This window comes from Arvicanthis niloticus, chromosome 6 (assembly GCF_011762505.2).
Source record: "Arvicanthis niloticus isolate mArvNil1 chromosome 6, mArvNil1.pat.X, whole genome shotgun sequence".
In the NCBI taxonomy this organism is placed as follows: Eukaryota; Metazoa; Chordata; class Mammalia; order Rodentia; family Muridae; genus Arvicanthis; species Arvicanthis niloticus.
In genome coordinates, this window is record NC_047663.1 from 60,265,552 (window position 1) to 60,285,781 (window position 20,230).

General features: G+C 45.1%; 1 protein-coding gene across 2 annotated transcripts in view; it reads left to right on the forward strand.

Annotated features, from left to right (window-relative positions):
• The window catches only part of LOC117711358 (multidrug and toxin extrusion protein 2), a 39,605-nt gene extending 20,002 nt beyond the window's left edge, over nucleotides 1-19,603 (forward strand). Inside the window, exons 9-17 of one of the 2 annotated variants that reach the window (XM_076936700.1) lie at nucleotides 7,224-7,337; nucleotides 8,179-8,246; nucleotides 10,713-10,821; nucleotides 11,583-11,658; nucleotides 13,027-13,096; nucleotides 14,263-14,395; nucleotides 17,647-17,741; nucleotides 18,903-18,969; nucleotides 19,234-19,603. In XM_076936700.1, coding sequence (XP_076792815.1) covers nucleotides 7,224-7,337; nucleotides 8,179-8,246; nucleotides 10,713-10,821; nucleotides 11,583-11,658; nucleotides 13,027-13,096; nucleotides 14,263-14,395; nucleotides 17,647-17,741; nucleotides 18,903-18,969; nucleotides 19,234-19,469 — 968 coding nt within the window. In that variant the 3' untranslated portion in view covers nucleotides 19,470-19,603. The remainder of the gene's footprint in view (nucleotides 1-7,223; nucleotides 7,338-8,178; nucleotides 8,247-10,712; nucleotides 10,822-11,582; nucleotides 11,659-13,026; nucleotides 13,097-14,262; nucleotides 14,396-17,646; nucleotides 17,742-18,902; nucleotides 18,970-19,233) is intronic. The other variant, XM_034506953.2, reaches the window with a different exon arrangement.
• The last annotated feature ends 627 nt before the right edge of the window (nucleotides 19,604-20,230 follow it).

Sequence of the window (20,230 nt, forward strand, 5' to 3'; positions counted from 1 at the left end):
TTTTCATGCGTTTGCTGGCTGTATTCTTCTTTGAAGCTACTCAATTCATTTACCCACTAACTCAATTCAATTAACCCACTAATTGACTGGATTAATCGCTCTTAGCCTTTTATCTTATGTATTCTGGATATCAGCCCACTATCAGAAGAATAGCTTGCAGAGATTTTTTTTTTCTCCTATTTCATAGGTGGTCTGTCCACTCTGCTGGTCATTTCCTCTATGTGCCGGAGCCTTTCAATTCCATACAACTCAATTGCCAATCTCACTCTTCTTTCTTGACCTATTGGAATTATTTTTAGAAAGTCCTTGTCTGAGCTTACTCTTGAAGTCTTTCTCTATAGAGATTTCAGAGTGTCAGGTCTTACATGAAGGCCTTTTATGCATTTTGAATAGGTTTTTGTTTGGGGTAAGAGATAGGGCTTGTGTTTTAGTCTTCTACTTGTGAAGATCTGCCCCCTCCTCACACACACACACACACACCTTTCATTACCCAAAACAAGTGTAATCTACATATTCATGGTTTAAAACAAAATGACTCTGTGAAAAGTGCTTAAAATAAGAACACACTTAGGTCTCTGCTTTTCTTCTAGCCTGCTGTTTGCTTCCGGTTCACTTTTAAAAGCTGATGGAGATAGGTGAATGTTTGAGAGAATTCTGTGTTGCTCTGCCAGCCTCCACACTGGAACACCGGTACCATTCGCTAATTCCCTCTCTGCTTACAATGCTTATTCATTTCAGAGTTTTTTCCAGGTCAAAATGAAGAAAATAATCTTGTTTTGTTTTTGTTCTTTTTTACAGCTTCACTGTAAAATAAACTCAATTGGGATTATTTTCACTGGTTTATAGACTTACATTAATACTGTCTAGATTTAAAATGTTTTCATAACAGAACATAAGAGAAGCAACTTAATATGGGAATGGTTTGTTTCAGCTAATGGTTTGTGAGGAGACAGGTCCATCATGGTGGGATTGGGGTGGGGGGAAGTGACTGCAGCAGCGTGAGGTAGCTAGTCACATTGCATGTGCAGTCAGGAAGTGGGGAAAGATAAACATGGTGCTCACTGGCTTTCTTCTTCACTGGAAAGACACATTCACAAATACACACACACACATTCTCACACACAGACACACACATACACACACACTCACACACACATACACACACACACACACAGACACACACACTCATACACACTCACACATGCTCAAACACAGTCTCTCACACACATTCACACACACTCACACATACTTTCTCATACATTCACAATCACACACTCATACACACTCTCTTACACTCACCCTTTCACACACTCACAAACACACACAACTCTCTTTCTCTCTCTCTCTCTCTCTCTCTCTCTCTCTCTCTCTCTCTCTCTCACACACACACACACACACACCATTTTAAGAAAGAAAGGTAAGAGGCTGCTCTCACTGCATCCCGAAGAATCTGATAGATTGTGTTTCTATTCTCGATCGATTCTCGATCGATTCTAGAGATTTTAGAGCTTCTTTCCTGATTTCTTCAGTGACATGCTGTTCAATCCCCAGGTTTTTGTATACTTTCTGTTGTTTCTCATAGTAATGACTTTTAGTTTGTTTCCATTATCTGATGGTAGAAAAGAGGTCATTTTGTTTTATTTGGTAAGACTTCTTTCTTTTTCAGAATGAAATGTGGTCTGTTTCAGAGAGAGTTTCATGTTGAATGTGTATTCCGTGGCTGTTGATGGACTCTGTTCCACAGGTGTGTGCCTCATCCTCATGATCTACAGGATGTGTGAATGTGGAAGTTTCTCTACTGGTGGTTTGTTTGTCTTGTCTAGATGGTCTAGCTATTTGTGAGATAAAAGTATTGAAATCATGCAAAACCACTGAATCTGGTCTAATATGTCTTTGCTATGCCTTATGGTATTTGTTTATGTAGTTAGGGCCCCAGTGTTAAGTTCATATGGTTATCATACGCTCTTAATGGATGGTCCCATTGACAGCATTTGGTGCTTTCTTAATCCTTCCATCTCTGCTTGAAGTCTGCTTCTGCTTCAGCTTCTGTCTGGTTGGTGTCTCATCTTCCATCTCTTTGAGTTCCCTGAGCCTGCATCTTTACCACTGAGGCATGATTCTTGTGGATAACAAATAGTTAAGTGCTGCCCCTAATCCAATCAGATACTTTATATCTTTTAACTGAAGCATGGAGACCATTCACACACAGGGTTATTTATTGTTCGAAGGGTTTTGCTGATTCCTCTAATGTTTTCATTGTGGAGTTGGCTATTTTAGTCTTTTCTCCTTTTCCACGATCATCTTATTCATGTATTCATATAAGGGCCGGTGCCTTTTTGAATGGGACATGATTATTTCCCAGTCTTTCGTTGTTCATCTGTGCATCATAAAGTTACTCTCTGTGCTCTTGTGCTGGTGCTTGCTTCCCTCCTCGTTTGTGGGTGGATTCCTTTAAGTATCTTCTACAGGGTTGGCGGGTGGCTTTGTGCTTCCCTTAAAGTAGCTTTTCTTATCTATTTATTTGTCTTTTAAACAGAGAGTCTCATGTATCCTAGGAAGCCTGAACTTGATATGTAGTGGAAGATGGCCTTGATTTTCTGATTCTCTTGCCTCCCTCCACCTCCTGATTGCTGGCATGTGCCACGATGCCTAGTTTATGTGGTTCTGGGGACCAAATCTTGCAGTCTAGACAAGGACACTATTACCTGAGCTACATCCTCATCCTGACTTCATTGGTTTTAAAAGATAACCTTGCTGTTTATAGTAAGCTTGCCTGACTTACCCATGGGTCTTCTCTCTCTCTCTCTCTCTCTCTCTCTCTCTCTCTCTCTCTCTCTCTCTGTCTCTGTCTCTCTCTCTCTCTCTCTCTCTCTCTCTCTCTCTCTCTCTCTCTCTCTCTCTCTCTCTCACTCTATACTTTGTTCAGTTGTAGGATTTGTGCTGGAAGGTCAGATGTTATTCTGATGGGCCTTTGCAAGGTTCCTTTTTGCCTTTGCAAGGTTCCTTTTTGCCTTTGCAAGGTTCCTTTTTGCCTTTGCAAGGTTCCTTTTTGCCTTTGCAAGGTTCCTTTTTGCCTTTGCAAGGTTCCTTTTTGCCTTTGCAAGGTTCCTTTTTGCCTTTGCAAGGTTCCTTTTTGCCTTTGCAAGGTTCCTTTTTGCCTTTGCAAGGTTCCTTTTTGCCTTTGCAAGGTTCCTTTTGCCTTTGCAAGGTTCCTTTTTGCCTTTGCAAGGTTCCTTTTTGCCTTTGCAAGGTTCCTTTTGCCTTTGCAAGGTTCCTTTTTGCCTTTGCAAGGTTCCTTTTTGCCTTTGCAAGGTTCCTTTTTGCCTTTGCAAGGTTCATTTTTGCCTTTGCAAGGTTCCTTTTTGCCTTTGCAAGGTTCCTTTTGCCTTTGCAAGGTTCCTTTTTGCCTTTGCAAGGTTCCTTTTTGCCTTTGCAAGGTTCCTTTTGCCTTTGCAAGGTTCCTTTTTGCCTTTGCAAGGTTCCTTTTTGCCTTTGCAAGGTTCCTTTTTGCCTTTGCAAGGTTCCTTTTTGCCTTTGCAAGGTTCCTTTTTGCCTTTGCAAGGTTCCTTTTTGCCTTTGCAAGGTTCCTTTTTGCCTTTGCAAGGTTCCTTTTTGCCTTTGCAAGGTTCCTTTTTGCCTTTGCAAGGTTCCTTTTTGCCTTTGCAAGGTTCCTTTTTGCCTTTGCAAGGTTCCTTTTTGCCTTTGCAAGGTTCCTTTTTGCCTTTGCAAGGTTCCTTTTTGCCTTTGCAAGGTTCCTTTTTGCCTTTGCAAGGTTCCTTTTTGCCTTTGCAAGGTTCCTTTTTGCCTTTGCAAGGTTCCTTTTTGCCTTTGCAAGGTTCCTTTTTGCCTTTGCAAGGTTCCTTTTTGCCTTTGCAAGGTTCCTTTTTGCCTTTGCAAGGTTCCTTTTTGCCTTTGCAAGGTTCCTTTTTGCCTTTGCAAGGTTCCTTTTTGCCTTTGCAAGGTTCCTTTTTGCCTTTGCAAGGTTCCTTTTTGCCTTTGCAAGGTTCCTTTTTGCCTTTGCAAGGTTCCTTTTTGCCTTTGCAAGGTTCCTTTTTGCCTTTGCAAGGTTCCTTTTTGCCTTTGCAAGGTTCCTTTTTGCCTTTGCAAGGTTCCTTTTTGCCTTTGCAAGGTTCCTTTTTGCCTTTGCAAGGTTCCTTTTTGCCTTTGCAAGGTTCCTTTTTGCCTTTGCAAGGTTCCTTTTTGCCTTTGCAAGGTTCCTTTTTGCCTTTGCAAGGTTCCTTTTTGCCTTTGCAAGGTTCCTTTTTGCCTTTGCAAGGTTCCTTTTTGCCTTTGCAAGGTTCCTTTTTGCCTTTGCAAGGTTCCTTTTTGCCTTTGCAAGGTTCCTTTTTGCCTTTGCAAGGTTCCTTTTTGCCTTTGCAAGGTTCCTTTTTGCCTTTGCAAGGTTCCTTTTTGCCTTTGCAAGGTTCCTTTTTGCCTTTGCAAGGTTCCTTTTTTTTTTTTTTTTTCAGATTTTAATATTTATTTTGTAGTGTTAGCAATTGCACTGTAGAGTATTGTGGGAGGCGTCTCCCAGGTCTGCCTGTTTGGGGTTCTAAATGTAACTTGCTCTGAATGATCACCTCTCTGCTCACATTTGGGACATTTTCTCCTGTAACTTTATTGGGTGGATTTTTTGGGTGCCTTTTATGTTTTCCTTTCTTTCATGTTTGTGTGTACACGTTCAAATGTGCTTCGGCACAGGGCGTAAATGTCTGTGGAAGCCCAAGGCTGATGCTGAGACTATTCCTCACCCATTCTTGCATTTTATTCTTCGGATGCAGGGTCTCTTGGACTTGGAGCTTGCTTATGTGGTTAGTCTTTGTCCTAGACAGTAACTATTGTGATGAAACACTATGACCAAAGCAATTTGGGGAGGGAAGGGTTTATTTGGTTTATGCTTCCACATCACAGTTCAGCATCAAAGGATGTCAGGAACTCAACAGAGTAGAAAACTGGAGGCAGGAGCTGAAGCAGAGGCCATGGAGGGATGCTGCTTACTGGCTTGCTCCCCATGGCTTGCTCAGCCTGCTTTCTTAGAGAACCCAGGACCACCTGGGCAGGAGTGGTACCATCCACAATGCGCTGGACCCTTCTCCATTAATCAGTAGTTAAGAAAATGCCTTACGGGCTCCCTCTCAAGGCATGGGCCTCAAGCTGGATCCCATTCATTGGCCACTCCTACAAGTTCTGTGCCACCATTACACTATTGCAGGCAGGGCAGATTGTAGCTCTAAGGTTCTGTGGCTGCTTTGGTGTCCTAGTCCCGCTGCTGGGAGCCTTGCCTGGTTATAGAAGACGGCCAGTTCAGGCTCCGTAACCCCTGTTACTAGAAGTCTTTGCGAGGTGACTCTCATAGTCTCCAGGGGATTTTCATTGGACTAGGTGTCTACCTCACTCCAAAATATCCCCCAGTTCCCATCATGTCTCCCAGTACTTTCTCCCTCCACCCTATCCCTCCTGTTCCCACCCCCACTTGTCCCCAGTCCACCCATGAAATCTATTTCCCCATTCCAGGGAAACTGTTTGAGAACAGTTCTCACCTTGAACCCATGTTACCTAGCCTCTCTGGGTCTGTGGATTTTAACATGATTATCCATTACTTAACAGCTAATGTCCAAATATAAGAGAGTTCATACCATGCTTGTCTTTCTGGGTGTGGGCTACCTCACTCAGGATGAACAGCCTAGATGGCCAAGAACCAGAAATTGGACAGCCCAGAGACCCAGGATAGAACCAAACACAACTGGCAAAAAAAAAAAAAAAAAAGTCAAATGGAATGATTCTTAATGATATTTTGCTATACTCATAGATCAGTGCCTAGCCCAACTGACCTCAGAGAGACATCACCCAGCAACTGAGAGGAGCAGATGCAGAGCCCCACAGCCAAACACTAGATGGAGCCAGGGGAACTGTAAAGAAACGGGGGGGGGGGGGGGGGGGGAGGGGTCAAAAATACCTCAAGAACGAGGCCCACAGAATCAGTGAAGCAGGGCTCATAGGGGCTCACCGAGACTGAAGCAGCAATCATGGTCCCTGTGTGGGTCTGAGCTATGTCCTCTGCATGTATGTCGTGGTTGTGTAGCTTGGTGTTCTTGTGGGACTCCTAACAGTGGGAGTGGAGAAGTGTTTCTGACTCTTTTGTTTGCTCTTGTTACCCTCCTCCTCCCTAGTCCAACCTCGATATAAGGGTTTGTCCCTAGTCTTATTTTTTATCTTGTTATGCCAAGTTCAGTTGATAACCACCCCTGGGATAGCCACCCCTGGGATAGCCACCCCTGGGATAGCCACCCCTGGAGGCTTGGTTTTTGTTTTGTCTTTTGTTTGTTTGTTTGTTTGTTTGTTTTTAGAAAACAAGGAGAAAAGGGGATCTGAGGGAGGGGGAGGTGGGGGTAGACTGGGAGGCATGGAGAAAGGGGAAATTAAAATTTCAGGCAGGATGTAATTTATGAGAGAAGAATAAAAAATAAAGGAAAATACGAGGCTCTGGAGAGATGGCTTAGCAGTTAAGAACACTGCTCTTCCAGAGGATCTGGGTTCAATTCCCAGCACCCACATGGCAGCTCACACCTGTCTGCATCTCCAGTTCAAGGGGATCTGATACCCTCACACCAGTGCACATAGAATAAAATTAAATAATAAAAAAAATACCATACAGGCTTATCTCCAACCTCACCTTAATTGAGGGTCCTTTCTCCCAAATGACTTTAGCTGTGTTAAGTTGACATAGAGCTATCCAGTGCTCTGGGCTCCTGTGAAGGAGTGTACAAAGTGACCCTAAATTCCATCTCAATTTTCTCTCAGTACACAGAAAAAAAAAAAAGGAAACACAAACAAACAAAATAAACAAAACTGCTGACTCATGTAGGGACTCCATCACTCATTTCTAGAGGAATCTGTTTGTTACAAAAAGTTCCCAATAACAGTACTTAAGATTTCCACTTCTGTCTGTGGGTCTTCGATATTTTCTGCCACCTTTGCTGTGGGGGGAGGGGTGCTGCTGATGGTCAGCCGGTTCAGTGCCTGCTGATAATTCACCGTGGGTGTTCGTTATACATTTGGTTTTGGGTCTCACGTGGCCAGTTTGGTTCCTTCCCTCTCAAGTTGTGGTCTTCCCTGACACTCTGTACCCTGCTGGAGAACCAGCACCCTTGTCTCCCACTCTGTGTGAGAGTCAGCGACTTGTTACACAGTGCACACAACCTACTTTCTCGCCTATTCTCCAGGGTGGACAAGGGAATGCTTCCAGGAGTGGGGCTCCTACACGCGCCTGGCCATCCCCAGTTTGTTCATGGTGTGCATCGAGTGGTGGACCTTCGAGATTGGGACCTTCCTTGCAGGTCTGTCTGTACCAGGGGAACCTGCATCCAGCCTGGGCAGCCACAGCCCAGAGGCTTCCCAGAAGTGGAAGCTTCTGTGGGGTACTCATAGGGGCTTGCAGCACAGGCATGAACCGGCAGCCAGCCATCAGCCCATGCGCGGGCATGGCTCTCACTCTGCTATGTCCTCTTGTGTTTTGTGAACAAGGAAAGGGAGGCTCATGGGATGGGATGACAAAGTCCCCAGCCCAGCTGTTCTGACTCTCTGACCACCCTGTGCGGTCACTGCCTTTGCCAGGCTTCCTGCTGACTTTGGCGGTGTGTCAGCTGTGACCCGTGTTTCTGCCAGGCCTGTACTTATTTTGGTCTTGTTTCTGGTAATGTTTATAGCTCCGACAGCAGCAGTGACCCACTGTGGACACTGCCTCCTTCAGTTGTCCCGAAAGCTAGTCCTGTTCCCCTTTGTACCACTTGACTCCGAGACCCCTGCCACCCAGGAACCTCACCTTACCCAATTTTGGTCCTCAGGGTGTCTACCCTAATGGAGCAGGGGTTTGTAGAGTGAGCACCTCATTTACGATGCCCGAGAATCTTGGCAACTTGCCAGGAAGAGGTGCCTAGGGTTTTTGCCTATGGGCTATTCTTGGTTTCTCTTAAATGAAAATATGGACTAGAAGCTGGAGACATAATAGTACAGTTGCAGACACACACACACACATCGAGAGAGAAAGAGAGAGAGAGAGAGAGAGAGAGAGAGAGAGAGAGAGAGAGAGACCTATGTATAAATATATATGTGTTCTAGTTTCATAAAGAAAATGGTTCCTCCGGTCTACTGTCTGACTTGTGTGAGTTGCTGTTTCAGGCCTTGTTAATGTGACAGAACTGGGAGCCCAGGCTGTCATCTATGAACTGGCATCTGTCGCCTACATGGTAAGGACATGAGGACACTTTGTACCTTTTTTGTATAAAACCTGTGGACCATTGTCATTACATTTAACAGAGGTGGGGAGAAGGAGGAAGGGGGACCTGGTCCTGACCATATTGTCTCCCACTGTGTGGCATGGGCTCCTCACCTAATTCTCTGTGCTTCAAATTTTGTGCATACAACTGAGAGGAAGACTCCCGGCCCGGAACACTGGTTCCTTCTGGTCTGGGCCAGAGCACTGAGCAGATCTTGGGTGGCAGCTCTGCCCCCAACCTCCAAGAACCCAAATGAAGCGGGGATCCCAGGCGCTCTAACTCGGGCAGTGTCTTAGAAACTAGTTCTCAGATCTGAGGCCTGGACCAGACCTCTGCCAGGTCTGCTGTTGTGTGGACCCCGGATTCCACCTGAGACATACTGGAAGGTTCACTCAACCCAGAGCCACAGAGGAACAACTGAACTCAGAGTGTCAGACAACATATCCTGAGATATTCTAGAGGAGACACTGCACCCAGAACAGCAGACACCTAGCTGGACTGCTACCTTGGAGGCACCATATCCTGAGGCATCCTAGAGGTACCACTGTAATCAGTGCAGCTGGAAAAGATCACAGAGACATCTGGACCCCTAGGAGATCAGACACAAGCTAGATAACTGGAAAGGCAGGCTTCAGTCAGAGACAGCAAGTACAGGCAGCACTAGAGTTAACCAGATGGCAAAAGGCAATCGCAAGAACGTAAGCAACAGAAACAACTGAGAGGAAACTGTAGCTACCCATTGCAAGTGAAGAGTGAACAAGGCCCTGTGCATCAGACAGCAGGAAGTCTGGCGTATTCAGTTAACCAGTGTAAAGTTGCTGCTGGGACTTGGTTTCCAGTGTGAGGAATCAGCTCCTCTCTTCCTCTGGCCTGCGGCCTGGTCAAGAGATAGAAAAAGAAACATGAGTATCTCAGAATCTCACCTGTGTATTACAAGCTAGTAAAAAGCAAACAGGGACCAGGCATGGTGGTATGTGCCTTTAATCCCAGCACTTGGGAGACAGAGGCCGGCAGATCTCTGTGAGTTCAAGACCAGCCTGGTCTACAAATTGAATCCAGGACAGACAGGGCTTTTACACAGAGAAACCTTACCTAAAAATATTAAAAAAACAAAAAACAAAAAACAAAACAGGGTCTAAGATACATCAAACCTTTTAAATGGGGTAGCTGTGAGTATTTTTCTGTTTCCTAGTTTAAGCTGACTGAATGGAATGACAGCAGCTAGCCTGGGGAGCCCAGGGTTAGCAGCCCACTGTGGAACCTGAACAGAGGCTCTGTGCTGGGATACTACTTGGTGTTGATGCAGGGGTTGCTAAGAGAAAGGGTAGAGGGAGGGTGGAGCAGCAGGCAGGCCCATTTGCTCTCAGGGGAAAGAGATGTGTGGGCCTGGGAAAGCAGGAGGAGGCTGCTGGAGTCAGCCAGGTGAGGGACTAGGAGGCTGCTAGGAAGAGAGAAGAGAATGGGCAGGGTGTGTGTGTTGAGGAGGGGAGGCAGAGTGTGGCTGCAGAATGCAAAATGAGAATCAGATCAGCTCAGGCACTGGGTACTACAAGGTACTCTGGTTGCCTGTTTCATACAGATCACAGAGGCCATCTGAGCAAAAGGATTACGATCCATTTTGGATACTCCCACCCCCCTTTTAATCATAAAAATGAGGGCAGAAGTGTATGTAGCTCAGCTGATAGAACCCTTATCACACCTGAAGCCCTGGAATCAATTGTCAGCATCAGACAAGAGTGTGGGCTACATGGGTTCTTGCCTCAATAATAAATAAATATAGAAATGAGAAAAAAAAAAGAAGTGGTCACTCATCTTGGAATACAAAAGAAGACTTTCTAAGAGCAGGCCTGGTATGCAGAAGGCAGGACTAGAAGGACTCTGAGCCACAAACCCAGAGGAAACAGGACAGAAGGAAGAAGACCAAGAGAAGTGTGTAGAGGGAGCTAGGAGTGAAGGATGGGACAGTGGAGGTGGTGAGGCTGCTGGCTGTGTGGCTCTGGGTCACAGGAGACCTCTGGAATGAGGGACCTGGATCAGAGGACTGACTGTAGGAAGGGGAGGAGGGGGAGCTGAGGAGACATGCTGCCTGAAGCTCAGTTGTCACAGTGGGGAAGGACACACAGTATAGTAAAAAGTCAGGCCTGTGGCGTGCATTTGTAATCCTGAGGCAGGGAGGTGGGGACAGGAAGATCCCGGAAGCTTCAATGATGAGCCTCAGGTCCCAATAAGAGACCCCTAAAGCAAGGTGGGCAGCTCCCAAGATGAGTGCCTGAGGTTGACCTCTGGCTTCCCCCTGTGTGCATGCACAATACAAGCCCCTCCCCCAACTAAATAACCAATACTATCTTTCCACTTACCATCTGTCAATTGCTTTTAACATGCAGGCTTCCTTTCCTTTTCTTTTTTTAAACTGTGACTATGACTACTAATTCCCAGGTGCCCTTTGGCTTTGGTGTGGCTGCCAGTGTCCGAGTGGGCAATGCTCTGGGGGCAGGGAATGCTGACCAGGCCCGATGCTCCTGTACCACTGTTCTTCTGTGTGCTGGTGAGCGGTACCCCTCAAGTCCGTACTGAAGTCCGTATTTAGTGTAATGTCTGAGTCTGTGCCTCCCCAATACAATATCTGAGATGGGTAGATTCGTTAAGAACAAAGTTTATTGCTCACGGCTTTTAGGGCTGGAAAGCCCAAGGTCAAGGTACCACCAGGTCTGGCTATCTGGTGAAATCTGCTCTCAACTTCCAAGATCTGCTTGATGTTATGTCATTTGAAGGGAGGAACAGGGTGAACTCATGTGGTGAGAGAGCAGGAAGTGGAAAAGGGAACCAACTCTTTTTAGAAAACACCTGTCCCGAGCCTGGCAGCAAGGCCCTCGTGATTTAACCACCTTGCTCCTGTGTTGGGAGTGAAATTTCACCCTGAATATTAGACAAAAACATGTAATCTTAATGTAAGCCTCGTGTTCCCAAGGGTCCAGCTCTAGATAACAGGCTCCCTTAGAGGAATGGAGAACAGCAGATCTTAGCTGGCTTTTTCATGGACAGTAAAAAAGAGTGAGTATTTACACTGTAACACTGATTTTGAGACAGAGTCTCACCATGTTGCCCAGGCTGGTAGTGAATGCCCAGGTCACAAGGTTAAGTATCCTTCTGTCCCAGTTCCCCACACGGCTGGGACTGCAGGTGCATGTACCTGAGCCCAACTGCATTCTTACAAGTTTCTTGACTGACTGACATAAATCTCCCCTGAGAAGCTTTGTCATGTTCTGGAGAACGGTTGCTTCCTGTGACTCCATCTGTATTTCCCAGGTGTCTGTGCGCTCCTGGTGGGAATTCTGCTTGCAGCCTTGAAGGATGTGGTTGCCTATGTCTTCACCAACGACAAGTAGGTGGTCACCCAGAAACTGTCTTTGCTCTAATGCTCTCTTCCCTGAATGCTTCTGTTTGTGAGGGGGCACTGCCCTTCACACCACACAAAAGCCTGTAGCACAGCCGGGAGGAGAGGTAGGCACAGGGGAGAAACAAGTTTGAATGGTGCAAACCCATGCAAATCCTCCCCACTCTTCCAGTACCCACACCACTCATCAAGTCCAAATGGAGTTTTGCTCTGAGAAACAGAAGACAGCACTTGGGTTAGTCTCATCCCCACACAGGCACATCATGGGCCAGGGCAGTCTGTGGTGGCCAATTCTTCATTTGAGGCTGTGTTTGCAAAAATCACAGACCTGATCTTTACTTTTATTGTATTTTCTGTAACAATAATTACATAATTATTTAAGTTTAAGAACTTGTCTGTTGAACAACATGGACCATACATTATCAGGCCTAGTGGCCCAGACTTGCCTATAATAACCTGCAGTTATTCAGTCAATAGGGACAGGAAGGTAAGTTCAAGGCCGGCCTGGACAACTTAGTGAGACTCTGTCTCAAAATAATTAATTTTTTTAAAAGAAGAAAATATCCTCATAGTGTCAGAAACTCTATTTATTAATAAAATTTGAATTAGAATGATCTTATCATATACTTAATTTGCAAAAAAATGTAATGTATGCTAGCCTTATGATTTTAAAAAATTATATAGTAGTATGTGTGTGTATGTATAGAGGTCAGCATACAACTTATGGGAGGTGTCTTAGTCAGGGTTTCTATTCCTGCACAAAACATCATGACCAAGGAGCAAGTCAGGGAGGGTAAGGTTTATTCAGCTTACACTTCCACATTGCTGTTCATCACTAAAGGAAGTCAGAACAGGAACTCACACAGGGCAGGAACTTAGAGGCAGGAGCTGATGCAGAGGCCCTGGAGGAGTGCTGCTTACTGGATTGCTTCTCCTGGCTTGCTCAGCTTGCTTTCTTACAGAACCCGACACTACCAGCCCAGGGATGGCACCACCCACAATGGGCCCTCCCACCCTTGATCACTAATTGAGAAAATGCCTTAGAGCTGGATCTCATGGAGGCATTTCCTCAAGAGAGCCTCCTTTCTCTGTGATAACTCCAGCTTGTGTCAAGTTGACACACAACCAGGCAGTACAGGAGTTGACTCCCTCCTGTCACCATGCGAATCCTGGGGTAGGACTCAGGTCATCAGGCTCAGCCACAGCACCTGGGGCAGGACTCAGGTCATCAGGCTCAGCCACAGCACCTGGGGCAGGACTCAGGTCATCAGGCTCAGCCGACGGCACCTTTGTCAGCTGAGCCATCTTGCTGCCCCAGCTGCATGTAAGTCACTGACGACTGTCCTCCTGTAACAGGGACATAATTTCCCTCGTGAGTCAAGTGATGCCGATTTTTGCCCCCTTTCATCTGTTTGATGCACTTGCTGTAAGTATGCAGTGAGTTTCACTCTGGTGTATGTGGGAAATGTTCTTAGCTTAGCTTGTTGTCTGTGATTTAATGTTTGGAGTGAAGGTCAAGGGTCCTCGTGGTTCTCCCCCTCCTCTCTGCACTGAATGCCTTCAATGATGTGGTGACCCAATGGCTTGGCAGCACCTGTACACTTCCAGGCCAGTGATGATGAGCTAGCACTGACCACCAGAGGGTCTCTCCCTGGGTTTGTCTTCTGTGGACCTGTGGGTGTTTTAAGACCCTTTTGGCTACACTCCAGAACCATCCTTGGATGCCTATTCTCAGTATGTACAACTATTCTCTGTGGCCTGACTTCCAGATCATTGTCATTTGGCTTCTATCCCTGTGGGCTTTCCTCTACTTTCTCCACATCACCCTGAAGACGAGGTGGTGAGCATGGTAGTGATGAGAACAGTGGCAGAGACACCCAGCCTCTGTGGGTAGTCTCCAGTTACTCCCACACTTTCCCGCTGAGGTGCCATCATTGAGGCCTTTAACTTTTCGGACAATATGTGACTTTGTAAAACAACTGTAAGCAGTTGAGATAGTCAGAAATTTAAATAATGTCACCTGTCTGTTGCTGTGACAGAATCTACAACCAAAAGCAAGTTGGGGAGGAAAGTGTTTATTTGATTTACATATCCTAGATCACAGTCCATTTAAAGAAGCCAAGGCAGGAGCTTAGGACAGAAACCTGGAGGTAGGAACTGAAGCAGAGACTATGGAGAAGCACTGCTTACTGCCTCATTCTCTTCCCATGGCCCTGCTTATACAACCAGGGACCATCTTGCCTGGGGTTGACGCCACCCACAGTGGGCTGGTCCCTCCCACATCAGTCACTGGTCAAGAAAATGTCCTCACAGACATGCCCACAGGCCAATGTGATAGAGTTGATTCCTCTTTCTAGATGACTCTGGATGGTGTCAAGTTGACAGCATCCAGCCCACGACCTGACAGTTCTTTAACAAAAGCTGCTGTGTACCTTTTCTCAGTGGATTTTGAAACAGGACGTTTTCCTTCATCCTGTATGTGATGTCTGCTTTGGGGACAGCTTGGTCTGTGGGGCAGCAACACTGTACTCTGAACTCGATGTGATGAGCAGGTGCCTGACTGCAGTGCTGCTGTCCGTTTCCTCCCTGCAGGGCACCTGTGGTGGGGTCCTGAGGGGTACAGGAAAACAGAAGATAGGTGCTGTCCTCAACGCCATTGGTTACTACGGGCTTGGTTTTCCTATCGGAGTGTCACTGATGTTTGCTGCTAAGCTTGGGATAATAGGTATGTGTTTGATCCCTTAGCAATTCACCCCAGATCTCACTGTTGCAGGAAAATAAATTACTTGAGATGTAAAGCCATTGACTGGAAAGTTGTTCTGTGGAAAGGGAGGCATTCCTGCATGGAGCCTGCTGCAGCTGCAGTGAGCCCTGGTGGGACTGGGGAATTACTGGTTTCCACGACTCCATGGCGCTCCTAGTGTTTCTCCACTAAAGGGCACAATGGATTGGGGGCTGCAGTGTCTGCAGTGTGCACGTGTGCATATGGCTTAAGTCATGTTTAAGAAGTGTCTGTGGAAGGCTGGTGAGGTGGCTTAATGGGTAAAAGTGCCTGCCATGAACTCATCACCTTGATCAGTCCCTGGAATCCATTGTCAAAGGAGAGAACCAAGTCCTAAAAGTTGTCCTCTGACCTCAAAGCATGTGTACCCACACTCTTACACACACATTATACACCCATATACAGTTACACACACACAATCATATATATGTACACAATCATACACGTAACCATACATACATAATCACACACATAAGCACCTGCACACTCATATGTGCACAGTCATGTACACAACTCATATATACACATAATCATATACATACAATCATACATGCACACAGTCATATACACACCACTGTGTGTATACATAATCATAAACATACAATCATACAGACACAATTATATATACACATGGTTACATGCACAATCATATATAACCATACACACAAATAATAAATTAAAAAATTTTAAAACTGACTGTGGAATCTGTTTCATTGAATCTTTTTAACAAAAATGTTTGCGGATTTGACAAATGCTCTTTTTAGTGTAATATTTAACCTTAGATGAAATATTGAAGGTGGGGGATATTGTCTTCCTCATAGTCATCCTGATTATGATATACTAATTGAACTGCGAGATTTTTATATTACTGTTTTGTGTGAATTTTGCAACTCACTGTAGTTTTATTTAAGGTGTGTTTTGGTTGGGTGTGCATGCTTGAGCTACTGGCCAGGTGAATGTTCTACCATGGAGACATACTCTCAGCCCTTGTCAGAGATAATATTAATATTATTTACACACATTGCTTACTTCATGAGATCGGCTCAATTTTTTGGTATGCCCCAATGCAAGCTATGTAAGATAAGAATTATCTATTTTTATAGAATTCTTCCATGAAGCTGTTTTACCCTAGGATTTTAAAGAAGTTTATGCTCCTGAGGGTAACTCAGTTTCTGCTTGGACTTTTATTGTATATACATGAATAAACTATATACTTCTTAGAAATGTTTTACTGAGGTTCAAAATCTGTAGAATTGTACAACGTAATTTAAAAGTTGTATTTGGGTTATGTATATATTCATGTCTTCATTTGCTATATATTCTTTTAGTAGCAATAAATTTTATTTCATATTAAAAATAGTGCAGTTGGAGCTGGGGATGCCTACCACGCATGACACCCTGGGCTACGTCCTCAGAACTATTTTTAAAAGTCTAATTAGGGAACTTCAAGACTGTGATGATATGTATGGAAATCACTCCTCCCATTCTGTGTCCAACCGGCACATTTTTATCATGTGACAAATGGTATCCCTCCCCCCCCCCATTTCTTTGCAAAGCATGAACTTACAGCTGGCAGAGGAGATGTGCTATGTGCTACCTCTGAACTGCGTCTTTGGGAGTGGGCATTGAATGGCTACTGCTTACAAAGCAGGGGCAAGGATCACCCAACACATATGCACCACTAATACATTCCTGAACCTTGCTTCAGGATCAGTTCCTAGGAATGGAATCATGACATTTAAGGACACACACTATCGTGCTGTCTGCATCTCATCCGTAAGGATCACTCTAGCTTTTGCTTAATGTTTTTGCAGGAGCAAATGCGAGAATCAATCTCAGCAAACGGCTGACAAACGAATTGGGAGACTTAGTCCCAACTTACAGAGCACCCCAACTCTGCACAGCTTGCTCTGCAGTGACTGCAGTAACTCCAGCTCTAGAGTGATTTAGCACCCTCTTCTGTCCTCGTTGGGCATTGCACTTACATTCAGGCAAGCCACAGATGCACATAAAAACATCTTTAATCGTTTCTTCTTACACCTATTTTTTCATGGGGCTCTCTTAGAGTCTCACTGTTTTTTCAGGTTATTTATTTAGTATGTGTGTACCTGAATGTATGTGTGTGCAGTGCCTGTGGAGGCCAGAAGAGGGCACTCAATCTTTGGAACTGGAGTTAGAGACAGTTGTGAACCACCATGGGGGTACTGGGAACCAAACCTGGGTCTTCTGCAAGAACAGGAAGTGCTCTTAACCCTTGAGCCATCTCTGTATTCTCCAAGTTTCCATATTTTTCATTTAACAGTTAGAGGAATGTCTTCCAAGAAAGCTGCTACTTCCCCCTCCGTCTCCTTTCCTTCCTTCCTTCCTTCCTTCCTTCCTTCCTTCCTTCCTTCCTTCCTTTCTTCCTTCCTTCCTTCCTTCCTTTCTTCTTTCCTTCCTTATTCTTCTTCCTCCTCCTCCTCCTCCTCTTCTTCCTCCTTCTTTTTTGACACTTTCACTCTATCCTAGACTGGCTTGGAACTTACTGTGAATCCCAGGGTATCCTTGAACCATTGTCTTCCTGCTTCAGCCTCCTGAATGCTAGGATTGTAGGTATGAGCCACCATGCCTGGCTTCAAAGCAAGCTTTCGAAAATACCAGGTCTCACACCTATCCTGTGTACAGCAGTCTGAAACCCTTTCATGTGTCCCCATTACCATGGATAAATAGTAGCTCCTGTTTCCTCCTGTGGCTTACGTGTCCTCCACCGCCTTCTCCTACTTTGCTATTTCTTACTTGGCCTCTCCGTGGGGCTCCTACACTGGCATCTTCCTGCAGCAGGCTCCTCCTGCCTCCGTCTGTACTGCTGGCCTGGACCTTCCCCAGGCTGGTTCCTCACCCTCTGCTCTCACCTCAGAAGACTTCTGGCCACTCACTCAGAGTCCACTGCAGGCTTTCACCAGCAACCAGAGAGTGCCTGTCATATTCCTACCGCTCTTGACATTTCCTGTTTGGTTCCTTGCTTGTCATCTTGTCCCTTCAGTGTCTCCGATAGATCAGTGGCAGACTTCAGTCTTCTCTGATCCATGTTTATCCAAAATTTTTGAGAAGTTAATTTAACTGAAATTTTGCTCCATGGATCCTGAGTTATTGAGAAAGACTTTTAATGATCATGGGAATGAAACTGATTGCCAATGCTTGTTTTGTGTCTGCAGGCCTCTGGGCTGGACTGATAGTCTGTGTCTTCTTCCAAGCCCTCTCCTATTTAATCTACATCCTGAGGACAAACTGGAACAGAGTCGCAGAGCAGGTAACAAGCTTCATGTCTCTGTAAAATGCATCAATACTTGATCCGTGGCTGATAAGGCATCTTCCAAGATAAAATGGTAAATAGATTCCCGTCAGTTTTGAGACAGTGCATCATGAACCACCCTAACTATTCAGAGAGTGAAAGGAGAAAGGAAGGTAGTTCCTCTTAATTAGAGTTGGCTGGTGTCTTCTGATCACAGGACTCGGCTTAAAGAAAACAGGAATTCTCTTCAAAGTACTTTTGTGTTTCTGTAAAATAGTTTCCTGTATGCTGATTAGCTTTTTTAAAGGCTTCAATTAAAAATACATTTGGTTCTGTTCTTACAAAGAAGTAACACGTTAAGTATTTGTGATTTGTGGGACACTTGGGCCGGGTGGTGACCCTCATGAGTGTGTGAGCAGAGACTGAGCGCTCATCTCATTGTGGTGAGGCCTAATGTAAGACGGGTTGGTGGCCAAGAAGAAGGACTCTTGAGGAGACAGGAGGTAAGCGCAGGAGTTTGGGCCAGCACCCTTTCCTTTTCTGATCCCCTTGGCTTTGCCTAATGGTGATGGATTGGGTGTTTCTTCAATTCATGTTGACCTGTTGAGGGAATGAATATATGGACGATGGACTAGGGTGCTGGAGAGATGACTCGGTGGTTAAGAGAACTGACTGGATTCTCTGCTCTTCTAGAGAATCCCCGTGTGGTTCCTAGCACCCGCATGGTAGCTCACAACTGCCAGTTGTAATACCAGTTCCAGGGGATCCAATGTCGTCTTCTGGCCTCCACAGGCACTGCGTGCAGACGGCCCCAGACATACTTGCAGGCAAAACACCCATCTACGTAAATTTTAAAAAAGGATTGTTGACTTGGTCGGTAAACTAGCTTTTAGATGGTAATTATCATTTACCTTTAGATCTTGGTCCTTTGATTTGTGTTTGGAGACATGAAAGGCATAAGTGCAAATGTGTTAAACCCCCAGTTTTTCCATTAATTCTGCCAGCAGGACACTGGGACAAGAGTAGCCATTTTCTGGCATTGTCATCTCTTAGCATGTCATGTGACATTTTCATGGCCAGGGAAGGCTGTCTTTGAGATTATAGACTTTCAGCACTAGCCTCAAGTTGAGGTTTAAACATAAAGCTATACTTTGGCTTCCACTTCATTCATTCATGTAGCCTTGTTTTCAGGCACAAGTTCGAGCTGGGCTAAAAAGCAACAAGGAGGTGACACCCACCCCAGCAGGTAATGGACCCCCTATCTTCACAGTTCTATTTCTGCTTTATAAAGTCTGAAACTCAGTTTGGCCAGAGAGGTTGAGTTCCTGAGCTCCTGCTCTTACGGCAATAAAATTTTTCTCAGCCATAATTTGTCAGATCAACTCTGAACTCTCCTATTAAAATGTGTTTTTAATATAAAAATTTTCATGTAAAAAATGCTGATGACTGAGGGTCATTTTTCAAATACCACAGTGACAAAGTGAATGTCCCGACTGCTCTCTTCAAACAGATCTGCCCATCTTGGAAAGAGAAGTTACCGACGGAGTGATTTTGCCTGATATCATCAGACCAGAGAGCCAGACTGGCCAGCTGGTAGTAGAAGAAAACGGCCAGTGTGCAGTGCCCACCGTTGGCGAGGTCTTGACGGGGAGACAGCTGATTATCTATCGTGGGATGGCTCTGACTGTTTCTATTGCTGTCCTCATTGTAGGGATTGTAGTGCGAGTTTTCAATGACAGTGGCTAAGATAGGACTGTGCCCAGTCTGTGGACTGGTGATATCTGTGTGCCATGTCCTGAGCATGGCTGTGAGTTTGTCACTCTCTCAACTGTGGGTAGAAAAGCTGCCAGTAAATGCCTCCTTGGCTATGCTGTGACACTGCCCCATTGTACTGCTGGTCAAGAAAAGAGCAGCGTATGTGCCTAGTGTGTGCAAGGTCCTTGTTTGATGTTCAGCACTAGGGTGGGGGGAGGGGACAATGAACAGATGAATAAACGGCTATCCAGATTTTGGGGAGAGGTGCAGGGGAGGGAACCCGAGGGCCTCAGCACATGCTAGGCAAGTGCTCTAACACTGAGTACTCACAGTCCCCAGAAGCTCTGCTCGCAAGAATGCTTTTCTCCATTGACTTTATCATGATTTCCAAATACTCCAGCTTGATTTTCCCTACTGCGAATGTGCTCTACTCTCCCCAGCATACCCTGCTGCTGCGTTCTCACGATGAGTGAATATCAGGTACCTGTTCTAGCTCTGTCTGGGAATTGTGCCACAGAAGCATCTGTAAAATAAATACCTAAGATCTAAAATGCATGTGAGAATATCTAAGAACAGAACATTATTATAAAAGGCAACTTTTAGGTTTTTACCCTTAAACAAATTTTCGTGGTAATTTTCTTATTAATTAGAAAAGAAATACATGGTTATTTATTTATTTATTTATTTATTTATTTATTTATTTATTGCTCCTTGGTTCTCACAATGCTTTGGTTTGGTTTCACTTTTCAGAA